General features: G+C 42.2%; 2 protein-coding genes across 5 annotated transcripts; one reads left to right on the top strand and one right to left on the bottom strand.

Moving 5' to 3' along the window:
* Window positions 1-607: 607 nt before the first annotated feature.
* On the top strand, window positions 608-20908 carry LOC116387860 (tubulin beta-2A chain). Of its 3 annotated transcripts, none has more exons than XM_031855293.1 (5): window positions 608-800; window positions 1134-1242; window positions 2630-2740; window positions 4938-5987; window positions 6182-20908. In XM_031855293.1, exons 1-5 carry the CDS (start codon window positions 744-746, stop codon window positions 6319-6321), a joined length of 1467 nt encoding a protein of 488 aa, XP_031711153.1. In that variant the 5' UTR covers window positions 608-743; the 3' UTR covers window positions 6322-20908. The 3 variants fall into 3 exon arrangements, with proteins under 3 accessions (XP_031711153.1, XP_031711151.1, XP_031711152.1); XM_031855291.1 differs by adding an exon at window positions 1528-1536 and having other exon boundaries at window positions 610-800; window positions 4938-6271; XM_031855292.1 differs by having other exon boundaries at window positions 610-800; window positions 4938-6271.
* LOC116387840 (desmoglein-2-like) lies at window positions 8412-17587 on the bottom strand. 2 transcript variants are annotated; one of them, XM_031855264.1, is made up of 15 exons: window positions 17328-17587; window positions 16538-16660; window positions 15470-15625; window positions 15240-15381; window positions 14976-15139; window positions 14513-14647; window positions 14230-14415; window positions 13832-14103; window positions 13558-13700; window positions 13249-13470; window positions 12409-12639; window positions 11957-12084; window positions 11516-11845; window positions 10722-11412; window positions 8412-10649 (listed from the first exon to the last, which is right to left on the bottom strand). In XM_031855264.1, exons 1-15 carry the CDS (start codon window positions 17379-17381, stop codon window positions 10258-10260), a joined length of 3369 nt encoding a protein of 1122 aa, XP_031711124.1. In that variant the 5' UTR covers window positions 17382-17587; the 3' UTR covers window positions 8412-10257. The 2 variants fall into 2 exon arrangements, with proteins under 2 accessions (XP_031711124.1, XP_031711123.1); XM_031855263.1 differs by having other exon boundaries at window positions 8412-11412.
* Window positions 20909-20991: the final 83 nt, after the last annotated feature.

A 20991-nucleotide genomic window follows, 5' to 3' on the forward strand; every position in this document is an offset into this window, starting at 1 on the left:
ACCCCCCCCCCCCCCCCCCCCTTTATGACCCCATGCTGGCACTATATGATATTTTGGTTGATAATTTGCTAACGTATACGTTATCACAACTGACATATATAAAATCTAGCAGCGTTCAAAATAGTTTGGTTTCTGCGACTCTGACGCCCACAGCTCATCTTTGCCTCCAGGGTCCCCTAGCGAGTTAATCCAGCCCTGGCTGTAGCATTTTCTCAACTCATAGGAGCATCTGCATTATTCAAACCACAACGTGAAACTATACGTTTGTCATGTTTTTCCCAGTTTTATGGTCGGGGTCAGAATATCAAAAATAAACGACAGCCTTTTTTAAATACAGGTAGCACACAGCTGCTCCTGAACCTTGTATTCTTAATTATTAACTACATCTGCACATGTAGAACTGCAGCCTTCAGTATCATGAAGGTTGACATTTCCTGACAGAGAAACCCACCTCAGACCAGCAAAGCATGGCAACATTTTCCCTGTATGGGAACGGGTGATGTCAGAGGAGATGATGCAGCATAATCCCCTACTGCATCAAACTGGGGCGCTCCTATTGGCTGACCGGGGTATTGAGATGCTGCGCAGTGTGTCGCGTCATCTGACCAGCAGCTCGTCCGGCTCAACACTCGCCCTGGAAATGAGGCAGTGCAGATTTTGAGAAAACGCAGCGGCAAGAGACCAAAGACTGGACGCCGGTGAAGTCGAGACAGAACGCACTCTGCCCGCATCCGCAGCACACCATGAGGGAAATTGTTCATCTCCAGGCTGGACAGTGTGGAAATCAGATTGGAGCGAAGGTATGAATGTTACAATTCATATTCAATATATATACTCATATTCATATTCAATATATATATATATATATATATATATATATATATATATATATATATATTGTTAAGTTTGAGATGGATTCTTTATTGTTTATATATGTGCAGGGTGCGGTTCAGCTGGGCTGTGCAGTGATGTGGCCCCCTGCTGCTGCGTGTGTCATTTTGTCGCCAAACAAAATGTCGCGCATTTAGTGAAAGGCCTGATGTGCGCACCTAACTCGTTTTCACACCATGTTATGTCGCATATTGAGTCCCACAATTGCACCTCCTCATATGATCACGTTTGTCCCGTTTTAGTTCTGGGAGGTGATAAGTGATGAGCATGGCATCGATCCCACCGGTAGTTACCAAGGTGACAGTGACCTGCAGCTGGAGAGGATAAATGTCTACTACAACGAGGCTTCAGGTAAAAAAAAAAAAAAAAAAGTGTTAAGGTTTGTTTTAAAGTAACCAAATGTCTGCATCTGAATAATTTACCACCACATTAAGCTTTGTTTACATTGCTAATTGTTCTTGCATGACCTTATGCTACACAGACCTCATTTGAATGCCACAGTTTGCACATGTCACTAATTTAGCTGCAAGGGGAAAGTAGGTCCCACTGAGTGCAGGGAAAATTAGGACAGTGAATCTGCTAAAATCTCTCTCTCTCTCTCTCTCTCTCTCTCTCTCTCTCTCTCTCTCTCTATAGGGAGCACAGGTATCTGCAGTCTCTGTATAGCTGACCCCGAGCCCATTGTGCCTCGGTCTCATCTCAGTATCTGATTGTTAAATTTTATATTGAAGGTCGTTCCAAATGCATTGCGTGTCGTTCCTCACAGCTGCCGTGCATTTAACAAAGAAATCATCCAGCTGTGTGTCCAGCGATATGGTCTTAGTACCAGGGGCGTTTCTAGGATTCAAAGAAAGGGGGGGCTTAGCCCCAAGGGGAGTGGCATGTTTGTACGCTATGTAGCGGCAATTTTTTAATAATGCCAAATTATTTGGGGGGGGCTGAAGAAAATAGGCCTAACGACGCCCCTGCTTTGAACTGATGCATGTCAGAGAAGGACACGCAGTGCAGATCACAATCCATGTGTACACATAATTGAAGTCGCTCATCCGCTTTGCCTAAATGAAAGGCGCATATAGGCCTAAACAGCATACACTATTAATGTCCACCACTAATCTATTTCCTAGCAGCGAGCATTATTGATCCTTTGTTTCCGTGTTGCATCAGTGTCACCGACTGGGTCACTACTGAATGTGTATCGACTGAGCATCTCGTAAATCAATCTATCCTTAGAAGTTAAGAGAATAGAATGGCAGATGTACAGAGGCAAGCAACATTAAGACTTAACCGGGCAATGTAAGAGAGAAAAAAGTTATGTGTCGAATGCTTTGTTTAAATGCACTCTGCAGAGCTTGCAATATATAAAGCCCCACTGGTCTAGAATAAGCTGTGCAGCATACTGCAGCAGTTTGCTTGCAAGAAGGGTTACAGACGAAGAAAGAGGAACAAAGTAAGGTGCATGAAAAAAACAATAGAAGGCACCTTTCTGTCTTTAATATTCAGCTTGATGGACAGGCTGTAGTGTCCTTTAAACAAAATACTGTTTACCTGAAAGATTACATTAGCAAACAGCACTGCTGTATTTAAACCCCAGTATCCAAAAATGTGAAAATAATTTCTTCCGTGGTTGACTACAGATGTTCTGACACCATGTACACTGAGACTGGCGATATCTTACTCCACCCTTCCATCCATTACCTCTCTCTGTCCCTCTATCTTCTGCTCTTGTTTTGGTCCAAAGGCAGCAAATATGTCCCTCGTGCCGTTCTGGTCGACCTGGAGCCAGGAACCATGGATTCGGTACGCTCGGGCCCATTCGGACAACTGTTCAGGCCTGACAACTTTGTCTTTGGTGAGTGGACAATACATCACAATGTCACCACTCACCCTGAAGCAACTGCACATAGAGTGTAAGTTGTGTGTCAGCAGCCGCTGTCATATCCTATGGAGCTGTGCTTAGTTTCAACTGAGGGCTTGGCAGCACTGCGTATTTCCAGCATGAAGCCTCTGCAGCCTCTCAGCGATGTGCCAGTAGTGTGAGGCATTGTCCATGTGCAGCTGAGTCAGTCTGAGACAGCTCTCGTGGTGACTCAGCGAAAAATAAATCGACAAGGAGGTGATGCTGCAGTGCTGCTCACAAATGAGGATTCAGGGGCCAATAAACTCTACATCATGACTCTCCATTAAATTATCGTTTACCAGGGATTTCATTTACATGTCTCGATTATTAAAGAGCTATAGAACGAATGTACTTTTACTAAAAATTACACATGCTTAATTTTTCAGAATTTCTCATTTATAATAAATAACTTAAGGTATTTCAGTGAGAACTTTACAAAGGTTGTCATGAATATGTTGTAACAAATGACTTCATTAAAGGTTAATATATGATTTATTAATGCGTTACAGATCATAATAATTCATTAAAGTGTAACTTCACACCGAGGTCTGAGCCACAGCCCACCCAATGCATATTTCTTTTAAATAAGGTGGATGGGTCAAACAAACACAGGACTTTTGTCCAGGAAGCTGCTGTTTGTGTCCCGTGCAAAACTAATGAGTCTCTAGTCAGTCAAGTTAATGTCGACCAGACTCTTTTTCTTAACCTGACTAAGTGGTTTTGTTGCCTGAACCTTAACTTTCTGTGAACACAGAAGTTTATTTTGAAAAGACGTAGTATGTATGTAAGGAGTAGAAACATAGGCCTACACACTGTCCCTGACACGTCTGAAATGCTAGAGGGCTACCTAGAGGGTCATAGTATGAAGCTTAGGGCCACTGACAAGCATTGGTATTTGACGTGTTAGGAGTGAGAATGTGTTGAAAAAATGGTCAAGCGGCTGAGAGATGAAACTACGCCCATGAAACTGGCCTGGAGGAGGTTGGGTGCCAGTTAAAGAGAGACCCTCATGGCTGTAGCCGCTCGAGTGGCGGTCTGCTCTCCTCCCGGCTCTAGTCACCTAACAGCGGGCAGCCACCAGCCCGCTGTTTCGCTCATTTTCTGTTACCAGTGTAACATTAGCATGAAAATATGGTGGAACTAGCAAGCTAATGTTTGCTAGCGAACTAGCAACCCGCTAAACGGGAAGAATTAAACAAATTAATGCTTCATCTACCATTGTCACAGTTTAGGAAAGCACATTGCTATCACCAGAGTGATTGCCATTAACACTGTTTCACCAGATGTTGTAATGTGCTAACAGTTTAATTTCCAATCCACAGAAAGGAGAGAACAGGCTTGTGCTGTGCAAGATTAGGGCTGATTTCAAAACGTAGCATTTCAAGCCATTGTCAACCATGAACTGAGTAAGAAATGTCAAAGTTAACATCAGCATTGAGGTGTATCGCCAAAGTATGTTCATGTGACAGAGGATGTCGCATGTGTACAGATTGTAAAGCCCTCTGAGGCAAATTTGTGATTTTGGGCTATACAAAATAAATTCTATTGAATTGAATATCAATTAGTTTATAGCATAAAAATCACATTTAAATATGAAGTTACCGCTCGAAGAAAAACATTAGGGTTGCCAGTTTGTTAACCAGCCATAATAGCGGCTCTGTCAGGCTGTACCTAGGAACAGTAGTGCTTTGAGCTAAATGCTAACGTCAGCATTGCAACATGCTAACAATAACAATGTTGATGTTTAGTAGATGTTTACCATATTCACCATTTAATTCAGCGTTTTCACCATGTACAATTTACTATAATAATTAGCACTTAATACAAAGTACAGCTGGGGCTGATTAGAATTAATCTTCTAACATGAATGTCCAAAACAATATTCATGGCAATCTATGAGACATTTCACTCAAAACCACAATTGTCAATCTAATGGTGGCATTAGAGGTAAAGTTATGGGATCACCAAATTGATTAGGATCATCCTCTTGGGACTATGAATGTCTATGCGAAATATTACGGCAACCCATCAATGAAGACATTTGTTACAATACACCCGTAAAGTATGCCTTTGCATGCTTTGTATGCAGAAAGTGGCACCATTATTTGTCCAACATTATTTGGCTTTCAACATTATATGCATCATACAGGTCAAAGTGGAGCAGGAAATAACTGGGCCAAGGGCCACTACACCGAGGGAGCTGAGCTGGTGGACTCGGTAATGGACGTGGTGAGGAAAGAGTCTGAGAACTGCGACTGCCTCCAGGGCTTTCAGCTCACCCACTCACTGGGGGGAGGCACAGGTTCAGGAATGGGTACACTGCTCATCAGCAAGATCCGCGAGGAGTACCCTGACCGCATCATGAACACCTTCAGTGTCATGCCTTCCCCGAAGGTGTCTGACACTGTGGTGGAGCCTTACAACGCCACTCTCTCTGTCCACCAGCTAGTGGAGAACACAGATGAGACCTTCAGCATTGACAATGAGGCCCTGTACGATATTTGCTTCCGCACCCTGAAGTTGACCACACCTACCTACGGAGACCTCAACCACCTGGTGTCAGCCACCATGAGTGGGGTGACCACCTGTCTCCGCTTCCCTGGCCAACTCAACGCTGACCTCCGTAAGCTGGCTGTCAACATGGTGCCCTTCCCCCGCTTGCATTTCTTCATGCCGGGCTTTGCGCCCCTCACCAGCAGGGGCAGTCAGCAGTATCGCGCCCTCTCCGTGCCAGAGCTCACACAGCAAATGTTCGATGCCAAGAACATGATGGCGGCCTGTGACCCTCGCCACGGACGCTACCTCACCGTGGCAGCCATCTTCCGCGGCCGTATGTCAATGAAGGAAGTGGATGAGCAGATGTTGAATGTACAGAACAAGAACAGCAGCTACTTTGTTGAATGGATTCCCAACAATGTCAAGACCGCCGTTTGCGACATCCCTCCCCGTGGCCTCAAAATGTCCGCCACCTTCATTGGCAACAGCACGGCCATCCAGGAGCTGTTTAGAAGGATCTCTGAGCAGTTCACGGCCATGTTCCGCCGAAAGGCCTTCCTCCACTGGTACACGGGCGAGGGAATGGATGAGATGGAGTTCACTGAGGCTGAGAGCAACATGAATGACCTGGTGTCTGAGTATCAGCAGTACCAGGATGCCACTGTTGATGAGATGGGCGAATATGAAGAAGATGAAATAGAGGATGAGGAAGAGGTCCGTCACGATGTTCGCCACTGATTGTAAAACACTGACTCGACACTTCACAAATATTTATTGTTCTAAACATAGCTGTTTAGCTAAGCTTATTTTGCATATAGATATAGCTCATACTGACAAAGACCATGATCATAGGTGCTACAACCTAAAAATATGCAAGAATAGTAATTGGTTTTCCAAGTCATGCTTTGCCAGTGTCAAAAATAAATAAAATGTTCTTCAAGATGCATTCACTGTCTCAAGTCTCCAATAAAAGTCCTGTCAATACTTCGTCATGTTTTTATTTGGTAGTTACACAGGTGTCAAGGTTAATAATATAATAATAATATAGGTCCTTTGGTTGTGAGGTGTTATATATTTACACAATTCTATATGGCATGAATGAGAAATCCTTATGTTAAGGTGTGATGATACCCCACGAACACCCACAAGCAACACAAAACTACTTACCTGTACCTTGATAGCAAGGACTGTATGTGTAGCTAAAGCCTGACATAGCTTATTTCTTTGTGACATAGACCTGCATTGCACAGCTGCACTGGGTGCATTGTTCCTTATTTACAATAAACACGGGCTTTGTAGTTTATTTTGAGTCATACACAGTGCTAGTGCAGTATGTACTGAATAGCACAGCTGTTTTAGGAAGATATTTTGTCTTTGTATTTCAAAGACAAGGTAGGGAAGTCAGAAAGTCCAGTCAACTGCATCGTAGTTTTTTGTCTTTTCATGGGCTCTGTTGACAGTTCCCAACCTTATCCTGTAGTGTACTGACTTGTGAAAAAAGAACAAACATTTAGCTCTTTTATAGCCAAACATACTTTTGACTAATGCAGTACCCTTAAGATGACAAATAGCAACATCTGATCAGATACATTTTGCAATATATAGAGTCAAGTAACCACAATACTTATAACTTGACTTAAAGGAGTCTGTTTGGTTTGAATTTTGTAAAAGTGCGGAAGTCACTGTGAAATTTTGATCTATAGCCTTTTTATGCAGATAGGCTGACGGATTGTGACACGTACGAGCAACCAGGAGGAGCCCAGTGACAGTAATTAATTAAATCTTGACAGAACAAACAGGCAGATAAGCAATAGCAGAATGTCAAAACATGCATTAATCACTGCCAATCTAACAATGTGAAGCACACCATGACGGCAGCATGAGGAAACTTGCCGATATGAGACTCGGGCTGTTAACGTAGTCCCTTAGGGTTTTAAGTTTGAAATATGTTACAGTTCTGGCCACACCCTAGTACTGACTGTCAAAGCCAGAATTTTCAGTTTGAAAGCTGTTGAGAAACATCTGCTTTGACATGATGAATGGCCATGAGAGCAAAACCAAGAATAAAACGCTCAACCCAGAGCAGCAATTTCTATCCCTGAGCCAGATGGAAAAATGCAGGCTTTTCGATAAGTCTTTTGCGGTGAGTTAGAAGTAAATCATTTAAACAAATTATCCCAGAGGAATGACAAGAACACTCTGTGTTTACCCACAAGGATTCCTACTTTAGTGAGAGTACAATTACAAACTACCTCTTTTTTTACATTTTTACGTTGACAGCATGACTGATGGTTTGACCTGATCTAAGATGGTGGTGGAACATGTTCTTTGACTTTTGTGCATCTTCCTTCAGATTTCATTGCAACACTCAGAAGCCTGGGGTATTGACTTGATCCTCGAGTGCAAAAACAATAATTTCAAAAGATGAGCTGCTTCTCAGCTCTGGTTAGAATGATGAACACTAAGCTTTTGAGCAGCCACACCTCATTTCAAATCACTCTTTGGATCATTTAAGGTAAATGATCTGTACACGACTCCATGAGGGTAACCTGATTTTCTACATTATCTTCCTTGTTTACGTGAAGCATGTCTGAACCTCACTGAATGAAGCGTGTCTCAACTGACAAAGAAATGTGCTATCGGCTTAAAGTTCAGGAAAGTTTTTCACCTGTCAAACTCCACAGTCAGCACTTTAGCATGGTTTCCATATGGGCATTTGAGAGTTAGCACCAAAACTAACTTTCAATTTACACTCAAATGATTTTTCACATCAAAGATTATTAACAGGAGTACTCTTAACATGTTATCGCGGCCTTTACAGAATGTGCTGTAGTTGCAGAACATTTGACAGTGAATGGGTGAAACACCAAACATAAAAAAGTCTTTTAGAAAAAGTACAACACAGGGTAATGATATATTTGTTTACACCTCATTTGCAGTGCAAAACAAATACATAGTGTATTCGAACGATGCCCTTTTCTGCTGAAAGCTAGATGACCAAAACATTGCATCAGTTAAAATTGTCTCTTTAAACTAAGACACTACGTGGAGTGTCATCCAAACATGTATGGCTTTCCATGCACTCGTTACAATACTTGTAACCACACAAAAAGCATCACTACAAAAGCTCTTTTCCATTTGATTTTATTATGACAGGAGGTGCAGAACTTTGAAAAACGAATTAACCTCATTTTCATATCCAATACTGCTTTAGTGCAGCCCTGTTCTAAAGCAATATACAGTTTGTAATATTCATACAGCATATTAGAAACTACAGATGGAAACACAAACACATCAATAGCAAGTAGAGCAATATCAGAGTCATTCTGCTAAATGTTTTCAGTGCTTGGCAAGCTCGTCCTTGATTACTCTGCCTATCCCCATACCCAATTTATGTTACCTTCACACACGCACTCAAACGCACACGGCGAGAGATGGAGAAACACACAATAAAAACAACATAATAAAAGCCTAGCTGATAATTACGGCACAATATATATTTGTAAAAATAGGGTCTTCAGCTATAATGTACATCTCTTATTTTGTTTTTACAGAATTGGCACTTAGAACTTTTGGAGTTAACACTTGTCGTATTAGAAAATCACAATTTAGAAACACACACATATTCAGTAGAAATAGTAAAAAGAATAAGAGTACAACAATAAAAATGTTCTTCAGTTAACAGTCTGTGGTGACTATGTTATCTTTTGATCAAAACTATCATCTCCCGTCTTGGTACACTATATCATTCAAACACTTTGGCTTTGGTTATTCATCAGATCTACGGTAAAAACAGCATTTACATATGTTCCAAGCAGTAGCCACCTATTTAACATCTCCTGATTAGTTTCAGTATAACTAAGGTAGCTTCCGGCTTATGGCACGGAGTACTATAAAACACAACCAAAGCCATCTTTAGAATCACACCGCACTATGAAAATATAGTAGTCAGAGCACCGAATCTAGTGTTCAAAGCCTATATGGATAAAGGCAACATTATTGTAGCTACCTCTGCTATAGACATTTTCAAAATAATTGAATGTGTCAAGATGACTTACGGTATAATTAGAGTCATTTTAACAGAACTTTTGTCAAGTGACTAAATATTAGGATTCTATGAGCGTCATGCTATGTGTTGCTCTAATCTAGAAGAGCAAAAAGTAAGATTTAAGTCCGTACCAATGCCATGACTATTTGCCAGGTGCTGGGATATGTTATTTTTCACTCCCTTGTGGGAACTTGGGAGTACAATCGGAGATGTAGGGGTGGGTAAACTTTTTGTTTGCTTTTTCCATTTCCCATTGGTTGGGAGATAAGGTCAGAGGTTTTAAGTTTTTGTTTACTCAAGTTCTAGTCATGTTTACTTTCGCTGTTCCCGCCCTGAAGCCACTCGAGTTTTGTACCGGAAATAAATACAGTGCTTTTAGGGCTGTCATTTGGTGTAGAACTGGTCATTCTTGGGACAAGAGAAAGAGGGAACTCCCACTTGCCAAGGTTTTCAGTCGGCATCGGTTTAACAGGAGAAATCATGTAATGCCTCTTAAAATCAGTTGCTTTGTCTCAATTCTGTTCTTGACACTAATACTGCGTAGTGTGCACTTTCAACTAATGTTCGTATTAGCAGGTAGCATACAAGAAATGCATGCAGTTTTTGGTATCAACAAATGTCAGAATCATTTTACTAAACAGCATTAGTATGGAAATCCAATGCTTTGTACGGCCACAATGGTCACATAGTCAATACCACGTGTTAACTACTTTAAGCAGGTGGGATATTACAAGATGAGGATATGCAGAATTGCAATTTTGGTCCAACAGACTAAACTATCCTTCTACCAGTTTTACCAAAATGTATCACAATCTGTTGAACATACATGTATTAATATACAGTATTACATTTTATACTGAAATTGATTTCAGTATATATTAAAACAAGTGTGAGATTAGTGAATATGCTAAACAAAAGGGCCGCTTTACGCTCTTGTACTGGATTCAATATTTCTCTCAGTGACTGAGACCTTCTTACGTTGCACAACAACTCTCTGGCTTCCTTTCAATTTGGGTGTGGCTTTCAGAGCAAATTCCTCATTTGAACCTGAAGAACCGTGGGAAGCCAGGGAAAAACTCGGAGTTTGAAGCTGAAAACCTTGACCTCTGATCTCTGAACCCTGCTCTGCAGACCCATATCCTGTCTGACCAATGCCCTGTGCTAAGCTTGCAACTTGCTCTCCACCTGAGGAGCCATTCTCCACCAACAACACCTGCCTGGACCTGGAGAGGGTCCCTTGTGAAAGGCCTTGTGCTACCTGCCCCGTCACTCCACCCATTCCTACTTGCCTATCTACAAGGACCACACCCTGACTACCTTGCAGGCCACCAACCTGCACCAGACCCTGACCACCTTGCAGGCCACCAACCTGCACCACACGCTGACTACCTTGCAGGCCACCAACCTGCACCAGACCCTGACCACCTTGCAGGCCACCAACCTGCATCAGCCCCTGACTACCTTGCAGGCCACCAACCTGCACCAACCCCTGACTTAGCCCAACTTGACCTACTGCCTGCTGGGTCCCCCCTGCCACAAGCACCATTTGGGGATTGGGCTCGACTACATACATGGGACTGGCAGCATAGTACATAGTGGGCTGCTGCATGAGCAGCGTCTGACTGGGAATCACAATGTTGTCTTGGACATGCACTGTGGGAGCAGTGGCTGAACCCTGGGCTCTCTCAGTGATTCGCTCCTCCTGCACAATGGTGGAGGATCCAGACGCTACATTGGAGGTGTTGAGGGTGTTTATATTCATGTGGTCCCTGTCCCTGGTGGTTTCCGCGTGAGTACTGACATGTGTGTGGGAGGACATGGAGGGCCAGACAGGAGACACTGGTCTGGGTGGAGAGAATGAAACCCGTGCATCCACGGATTCTCTCACCAAGGTTGACCCCTGACAGATCTCAGCCAGGGTTTTGAATTTAGGCCCAAGATCATTGAGGAAGGCAAGGTCATTATCATTCTCAAGAAGGCTGCAGCAACCTACAGAACCTGCCAGGGACTCCTGACCTTCATAGTCAAAGACCAGAAAACCGTCCTTCTGCTGAGATTGGTGAGCAGCATGGTCGGATTTCTGCAAATAAATAGAACCGGAGTGTATTTTTGTTATAAAAACAAGCTTAAAAATTCAAAATGTTTGTTAAAAACCATTGGACTTGGGTGTTTTATGTACTCACACTTGAATAATACTCCCCCAGGAACTGATCAGATAGAGCCATCCCATCAAAGGCCCCAGCCCTGTATTGGGAGAAGCGTTGTCCTTGTCCTGTCATCATCCCAGCATCTACGTAGTCCATCCCCACCTGCCCCCTGGAATGACGATATTGGTTGTACAGGTCCATGTTCTCGGATGTCAAGATGGAAGTGTTTAGGCCACCGCCTCCACCTGCTGCGCCTCCTAATTCAGTCAGTCGTCCTTGGTAGATATTTCCCTCATAGGTGTTGATGTTCCTGGCCTTTATTGTGCCAAGATCAACTTCCGCTGGCGCATGTAGAAGAGGAACGTCCTGTGAGAAAAATGTCAGATCCCCATCAGAGAAGCAGCATTTTAGGCAAATTTGTTTGACAAATGTTTTTAAAACTAAATATATGCAAACGTTGTATACTAATCAAAGTACCCTGTCTTCTCCCTGTCCCTCGGTGTGATATGAGATGAGCTGTTGTTTTGTATCAAATGGAATGGCCTTGAAATCTCCAATAGCTGCTGCACCTCCACACAGGCAGAACAGCAGCAGCAGGGGCAGCACTGAAAAAGAGTGTCACACTATGTCAACAGAAATTCTTATAAAAATGTACTGGTCATGTCAAATAAAGTCAAACCATTAATCAGTGAATTACTTTAATTAACAAGAGGGCTCAAACTCATTTAGAAGACATAAAAAATAATTGTGTAATAAACCATGCATGAGTCATGAACTGTCTCTTTCAGAAGGTGCAGGTGATTGGTACTTTCTTTTAATCTCTCCCAGCACGCTACAACATGTCTGGTTAGGCAACCTTGTAGAAGAAAGTTGATTCTTATAAAATAACCAAACCCTGGGAGAAATCAAATAGGTATTACTCTACTCACACAGCAGAAGCAGCAGACCCAGGAGCAGAAGCAGGATACCTGAAGCTCCAAAACCTGCAGTCTTTGTAGTGCGAGACCTACAGCTTTTAGTGCTGGCATCGCAATTACACACAATTACGTCCATCATCTGGACATCATCACACGATTTCCCCTGCTGGTCTTTGACCTCCACTGCCACTTTGTACGTGCCTGGCCACAAGTTGGCTTGGTCTCGCAGAATGACTGTGGTCTCTAAAGAAAGATGAGAGCCACATTTTAAAAAGGGGTGCACCATTTCATAAAGAAGTTTGTTTGTTTGTGTCTTACTATATATGGCGAAGCTTACTTTGTCTAAACAGAAATGATTAAACCAAGAATGATCTTTTTCACAACGAACACATACTTCTCATGGCAGAAAAAGCACAGAAAAAAAAATTAAAGATGGTTCCATTTGATTTTAGCGTCTCAGTAATCCGTGCCAGTGATAAAATATGCACAATAGCAGTGCCCTGAAACTAATGCACCTATGTGGAATTCAGTAAAAAAGAAAGTGCTTTCCAATTATTTTTGCAATTATGTGAGCAAACTGCCCCTGGCTAGGTGATTTTGGAGCTTAAAATATAATGAATCTGTAGCAACATAACTTGTTTGTGTTATTCACACAAAGTTGTACCATCTGACGCCAATGAAATGACAAATTAAAAAAACTATACAGCACTGAAATGATCACAATCTGCTTGCAAGTCTTACTGGATTTGTCTTAAAAATGCTCTTTAATGTAATCCTTGAAGAGTACTTAGCCCGAAAGCCCATTAAACGCTGATTTGCAGGAAATTCGCAGAGGCGTAATTGTAATCTTACCATTAAGATGCTCCACCGTCCATTTCCCCTTTTTGCTCCCCTCAATCACAGTGAACTCAAATGGTGCAGAATTGGGAAACTCGTCTTCATCTACGGCTGTTACGTAGATCACGTTATCCTCGAGGCACATGGTGTGACTAGTAGCGGTCAGTGTCGGACAGTGGTCATTAAAGTCCTCCACCTGGATGGCTATGGTCCCTGTGGCAGTTTTTGAGGGACTCTCTGAAAGCCAATCGAAAGAGAGATTAATGTTTATCCTCCAGCGTATCTGTCCACTGGATCAGAATGATCGTCTTTACAGAAACTCACCGTTGCTGATGCAGATAATTTTGGCATAATATGTTCCATTGATCAAGAACTTGGACTCTCTGTCAGGTAGTTTATTCAGCCTGATATCTGCTGTCTTTTCATCAATAATCAACCAGTTGTCATCATCTTTGATTTTAGCATACCTATAAATATGAAAATACATCAATGTGAGGACAAAAAAAACAACAAGCTATTGATGTACAATACATCGATTCAAAGCCGCAAAGAGAGCCATCTATACAACTGCTGTTCATCTATCGCTATGTGGCCGTACCTTACGTTGGTGGCTGTCTTTAGCGTGTCACTGTCAATGGCAGCGTAGTTGGCAATAACTTTTTTGATGGAGACGGTAGAGTGGTCCTCAGAGATAGTCACCACTTTGACACTTGGTTGGAATCGGGGGCCTTCCTTCTGATTGATCACATTGACATTGACATTGTAGGCTTTTTGGGTTGTCTCCCCTGCCCCGGTGGCAAAACTGTACGCTGCTTTGTTGGAAACAGCCACTTGCAAGTTGACCAACTTTTGTTCCTCATAGTCCAAGGCCTGCAGATTCAAGGATAATGCACAGGATATGCCGTTCACATTAGCCTTCGTAGTGACGTTTACTCTGTTCGTTGGATCACACGGTTTACAATTTCAGTCTGTCAAAATGGAACTACACTCTTTTACCTTGTGAATCATGATAATTCCTTCGTTGGTCTTAGAATCAGTAGTGATGTGGAAATAGCCAGCCTCATTCCCCGAGATGATTTCATACACAGCCAGCCAGTTGTCAGTGTGAATCAGATCCTTGTCAATGGCTTTGATCCTCATCACTTCCACATTGACAGTGTTCTCCTGCACACTCCCTTCATACTGCAAATAAAACACTCAGTTGCTTTAGAACAGCAGTATTATGAAAGCCAATTTCAAAAAAGGAAAGTGTTGGTTGTGGTAATTGTGTCACACCCACCGATTCTTGCTCCAGGGTGGGAATATTGTCATTTATGTCCAGAATTTTGACCACAATTTCTCCGCTTCCTGTGTTTCCTCCACTTTGTCCATTCAAGTCTGAGGCTTGTACAGTCAACGTATATGTATCCTGTCTCTAAAGAATAGATAAGATATACAATGCACTGATTAACACATTCTAGGTTTTTAAGTTTCCAGCAAAGCCTGTTGACTCATATGCGAATGATTGTGTCCTCATATTTGGTTACAAATTGCTAGGAAATGCACAAAATGCCTCCATCACATTGACCGTGACTCAACAGGTAACAGGGAACTATGTTTTTGATGGAAAATAGCATCTTTACATAGTGTGATGATTCTAAATGGACTCACCACTGTGTGATACTGATCCGGCTACTGTGCTACACGATAAGAAACCTTTTGGTTGTACAAGAGAAGAATTTCCGGTCAGTTAAGTGCCTCACCTCCCTATCGAGGGTGTTCTGTCGAACGTGGACCTCCCCAGTCTGAGAGTTGATGAAGAACATCCCAGCTGTGTTACTCTGCTCCACAATGCGGTAGTACATCTTGGAGTTTAGTGTGCCCGCTTCATCATCATCAGTCGCTATAACTCTCATCACAACAGTACCTAGGAACCACCAGAAGGAATTGAATAATATATCAGTTTATTGAGTACAGGTAAAACATAACTTAGCCTTCACAATTGTGTTGTAGATGTCTTTAAATACCTGCTGCACTTGATTCATTGACAGATCCAACTTGCTGTACTTTAATGATTGGTGGGCAGTCATTCACATCCAAAACTTTGATGTTAAGTTCGATATCCTTTTCAGCTTTGGTCCCGTTGGTGAACTTTGCAATACCTTTTAACTACAAAAAGAGATATCAAAACAACGTCACCATCTTCTCCCTGTGCAACTTGAGGGCTTGACTGTAATGAATGTGTTAGTGCCCTTACGTTGTAGAAAGGGATCTGCTCTCGGTCCAGAATGGAATAGATTTTCACGAAGCCAGTATTTTCGTCGATACGAAATATACCTTGAGGGGACTGGTCAACGCCAGACCCTGTCAGATAATACAATATCTTTGTATAGTTGGCCTTGTCAGAGCGGATCTGAAAAATAAATACACAAACTGAAAATGAATCCACTTGATCTGGAAATCTAACATCTTCCAATTACAAGGAAAAGTGTAAAGGTCTACTGTACGTATTTAATACAACAATTTTATTTTTTAAACTGTATTCTATGAGGCCTTCAGTTTATGTGAATGCAAGCATGTACCATGATAAGCAGTGGTGGAAAGTAACTAAATACATTTACTCAAGTACTGTACTTGACAATATACCTCTACCTCACTACATTTCACCTAACTCTATTTATTCAAAAGCTATAATCACAAATTACTTTAAGATAAAACGTTACATATAACACATATGATCTGTTTATAACATATGATCTATTGTTACAGATTAAACTTAAAATACAATTTTAAATAATATTATACTATTACACTGACAGGAGCCCCTCTTCATTGACTACTAATCATTTTGATACTTCTGTGCTTTTACTTAAAGGACATTCTGAATGCAGGACTTTAACTTGTAATGAAGTATTTTATAGTTACTTTCATAATATGGCATCCAAACTGGGTTTTTTTCTCTGACGACAACAACCACAGAAACTAGCTTACATGAGGTTAATGACTGTATAACAAGCTCTAGTTGAGATGTGAAACTAGGTTACTGCTGAGTATCTGTCTAAATATCAGACAAGGACGCATTCATTGTCTCGTTGTGTGCCTGACCTGACTCATTCAGCCTGGGGAGCTGATCTTACACATGCTCGGTAATACAAACAGTAAGGTGTTGCATTTTATGTGACAAAGGTGTGACTTATCATTGTAAGGATGGACAAATTGATGTACCTACAATTAATATCAACATGGCTGCCAAAACGTTTAAATGAAGAGTTAGGATATTCTGTATTGACAGGATTCTTTAGAAAGAAAGAAAACAAGTACACACTTTAGCAATATACTCCAAGCCGGTGTAATCGTTGTTCTCAAACAGCTGTCTGGGAGCTACGATCCATTCTCTCTTCTGTCTCCGTAACACTGGCCCCTTTCCTTCTGCCCCAACAGGAACAAGCTGCAGGTAAACAATCAGGGAGGAAGAAACGTGATCGTCACTATTAATGAGTAATATAGCTTCATTCATCACATCAAACGGCCCATTATTGTTGCTCCTGGCTCTTAAACATCTTTACACATTTTTAAAAAAGAGCTTAGTAAATGTGTGCACACAGCAAATGGATTGTTTTAATGTCAATAAACTATGACCTATAAAACATTTTAAATTAACGTGAAGACCGTCACCCTCTCTTTTACTTTGCAAAGTCTACATAACTTCACACAACATAACTGAACCCCGTTCACCATCCTACAGTTTACCATCTCCCCTAATGTGACGTGAAATATTCATCAGGGGAAATCGACATGTGATACGTATGTATGACTTATTTATGACTTTATTTTCCCCCCAGCATCAAAGGAGATAAAGCTGCTTTTACTGGAGAGGAAATAATAAAGAGCCGTTCCGTGACAACACAGTAAACATAGAGACTGCGCTTTTATTGTTCCTTTCGCATCTTTGGCCGCAAACCCGATTCTTTTCACTTAAAACTGCACGCGCACTAATGAATCCGGTGAGCTTCGAGCGCCACCAGAGAAAAGCCACACCTGTGTTAGACCCGTTGTCCTAGCCACGGTATCGGCCATGCAACTATGTGAAGCGGCACAATGAACCCTTTACTCACAGTTAGGAAGATCGCCAGCAGAATAAAAGGGCTGCATTCCCGCAGTGGAGCCATCGGCTTGAACAAAAAATAAAAAAATAAACTTTCTGAAATCCTCCTCTTGAAGTAAAAATCGCGACAACTTGACTCCGTCTGCAGTGGCGCTGGTTTCGTTCAGACTTTGACCCTTCGGAGGGGAGGAGGAAGAACTTTTACAGCGATAGGCGGTTCCTCTCGCTCTGGTTGATTGCTCACTCGCTGCTGCTGATAACAGGCGGAGAGAGAAGGGCGCCATGTCCTCTGAGTGCGTAGCTGCAATATTTGTGTGCAGCCTATTGTCTTTGGTAGGAAGAAGAAAAAAAACAACCAGTAGCTTGGAGTGAGAGGAAATCACTCCACAATAGGCAACAACATGTGTCCAAAGCAGACGAACATGCTTTTATTATGAATCATCACTTTTATTTAGGATAACAAACAATGCTTCACAATATCGTTCCGTCTTGACTTTGCAGCATGTGAACAAGTCTGCTTTTTAATTATGATTCTGATGTTCAGTTAAAGTGTTTTTTTATTTTTTAGTGTTGGAGTATTGGAGTATTGGAGTCCTTTTGGGGCCAACTTTCACAGTCATCTGTAAAACTTCACCTGTGCCTGTGAAATTCCCAAAGAGTGCAACGCTCATAAACATTGAGCTGCACAGCGGCTGTAGGCGAGTGAGTGCATGTAAAGCTTAGTGAGTTTGTTAAACAAAGAAAAAAAAACAGGGAGGGGAAAAAACGTTTGCGTTGCTAGGGTACGAGAAACTTTTACTCCCCATGGTCAAAGGTGTGTGTGTGTGTGTGTGTGTGTGTGTGTGTGTGGGAGAGGAATATCCAGTATGAGCGTTATCTTGCATGATAAGGCCATCAGTTCAATGTAACGCATGGAGTCTGACAGTAAAGCTCACATTTCACTGGAATTGTGCAGCCCCAGTGTTATTTCTTACTCACCGTGAGAGTGATTGCTTTGTGAGCAATCACTTATTCTTCATTGGTTTACTCAATCAGCGTCTAACAGCAATATGAGCGCAAAGGTGAAAGGGCGGTTTCGATCGCACCACAAACACACAGCATATGTTGCACAGAAAAATAAATACTGCATACGCACTTTTCGCTTTTCAATCTTTGTTTGTGAAAATGCAGCAGAGTGAGTTGTGTCACAAGAGCCGGGCGTGTCCGTCCGTCCGCTCTGAGTGATCAAACCATATTTCAGTGTCCTGTAAAAGCAGATACTCTAACAACATTGCCCAACACAACCATCTCACTATTGGTGTGTGTGTGTGTGTGTGTGTGTGTGTAATGGCTGTTTGGACAGATTAATAACTCCTGTCGGTCTATAGGTGAAGTATATTAGTACGGTTATTATTGTAGGCATTAGATGCAGTCATACAACAGTGTGGTACAACTTTTCAGTGGACACATGCACGTCATCTTCAGAGCTGAATCAAAATATAATAAGCCCATCCAGATTTCTATGTGCTTTAGATAAGTTGCCAGTTTATTAAGTAGCTACACCTCCCTAAAATGAATGCAATCTAATATGACAGCTCTGCATTGAACAGGTTTTGCAGAAACTCTTTTAGCGAGGTGTTGATTCAACTTCAAGGTCGGATCGTGTTGTTATATACGCTGAGGTTTCGTCTAATATACTGTCCACTCCGTTTATATCGATGAGGGCAAACTGCATATTAGAAACACCTCTCCGTGCATCCACATCTCAGTAGCTTTTAACGCACACCGTTCGATGCAACTTGGACACGTCAATCGGTGATGTGTTTGGGGTCTTCAGACCCCGTCGCCTCGCGTGGTCCACAGATCACCCCGCTTGATCCAGAGCCATGTCGACCCTGTGATCTGATGGCACTCCTGCGGCACAATTCCATAGAAAGGTATTACCATGACGCCAACACCTCTCTTAAAACAGTTTCGACACGAAACCAGAACACATCACCTTCACTTAAGTAGTATTTATTGTACGGCAGTCCAGCGGTTTCAGGTAGGTGTGCCTGGCTGGAATGAACTGGTAACTGGCGACAGCACATTTTGTGACGTTTAATTGGTTTACATGTGACCGGCATTTCAAATGACGCCCTGAGGATCAGTCATCTATTAGTCACATCATTCTCTGGTCTAGAAACGCCACAGAGCAACTTGTCTCACCCGAATACTAACCATCGCCTATGACTTGACCCTGCCTCCCGCTAACACTCACACGGGCGTGTGTCACTACAATAAAAGGAACAGCCTCAATGGTCTCAATCTTAACGAATTTTAAATACGTTATCAGGAAACATCGTGTATGAGCCCTATAGCATTGATGTTACATCCTGGCAGCACACACGATTTGGTGTCGTCATGCAGGCTTCAAACTAGATTTCGCAACATCGAATTGATAGGCCCAGTGTCATACCTAGGAAGACAACAACAATACTAAACAGATGTGTTCAAGCACACAAGCACACCTTGCTATAACCGATGAATTGTACTGTACGTTGCACAAGGATGACGCAAAGACAGTTTTATGTCTTTACGTCATTTGAATGTCAAAACTGAGTTTTCCTGAGAAACGAATCATGTCTGGCTTTCTCCAAACTTTACTATTCAGCAGAAAAGTCATGAAGTAATGCTTTGGAGATTAATAGAACATGAAGCACTTGTTGACTGATCTGACCACAGTGTGTCAATGAGTAGAAAGTGTGGGAGGGAGAGGTCAGACATCGTGTCAACAGTAGAATGAGCGGGCAAATAATGTGTTCTGTGTGCTCCGTACTCACACTGAAGCCTGAGTACGAGCATAATTCACTTTCATTTTAGCTTGGGGGGGGTGACATAGGAGAGGTATTTCGCTGAGTCTGTTTCATATTTACTCTGAAGGCTCCCAGCAAACCGAGCCCTTTCATTATGTCCACGCCCATGACTCACAGCGGCGCAGTCTTCCTGCCATTTTTCTCACCTTTCCTGCTGCAGCTCCACGCAGTCTGACTTCCCCACTTAGTTTGAGGCCTACCCCACCACAGTCCATCCATGTGGGACGTGTCGTATAAGGACAGGGGCCCAGTGTTGCTGCCTCCGACCACTCTCACTTTTATCAGCAGTTTATAGAGATAGCGAGCGCTTTCGCTGTGGGAGCAGAGAGCCTCCCCCACACCAGGCTTTCGTTCGGCATCACATTCCTGTGGCGTTAAGTGAGGAGCCCAATTCTGTTCCTCCTACCAGAATGCTTCAGTGGAGCTGCAGAGGAGAGAGGAGGGAGCATGCAGGGGTCAATTTCTGGTTTGAGAAAAACAAGCAGATACACAAACAAGTAATTATACCAAAGAAGATACAAAAAAAACACAAACACGTATACTTTTCCTCTGTAGCTTAAACAACTAAAAGCACCTGCTCTGCATTAATAGAAATCAATGTAATATACCTGCAAGACATTATAGTGCTTTTACAGGCTCATATGGCACAACAATAATAAAGATCCATGGGAAATGATAGTGTTTAGCTTTGTTCTGATGCCTTGCAACACTCTGGAATGTTACACAATGGCATTAAATGGCACATTAAAGCAATGTTTCCCCCTGCTGGCCGAAGAAGACAAAATATATATATATATATATATAAATGCAAAGTTTTTTTCAGGAGTTGACGTGTTCAGC

This window comes from Anarrhichthys ocellatus, unplaced genomic scaffold, assembly GCF_004355925.1.
Source record: "Anarrhichthys ocellatus isolate YVR2014 unplaced genomic scaffold, GSC_Weel_1.0 scaffold15, whole genome shotgun sequence".
Lineage (NCBI taxonomy): Eukaryota > Metazoa > Chordata > Actinopteri > Perciformes > Anarhichadidae > Anarrhichthys > Anarrhichthys ocellatus.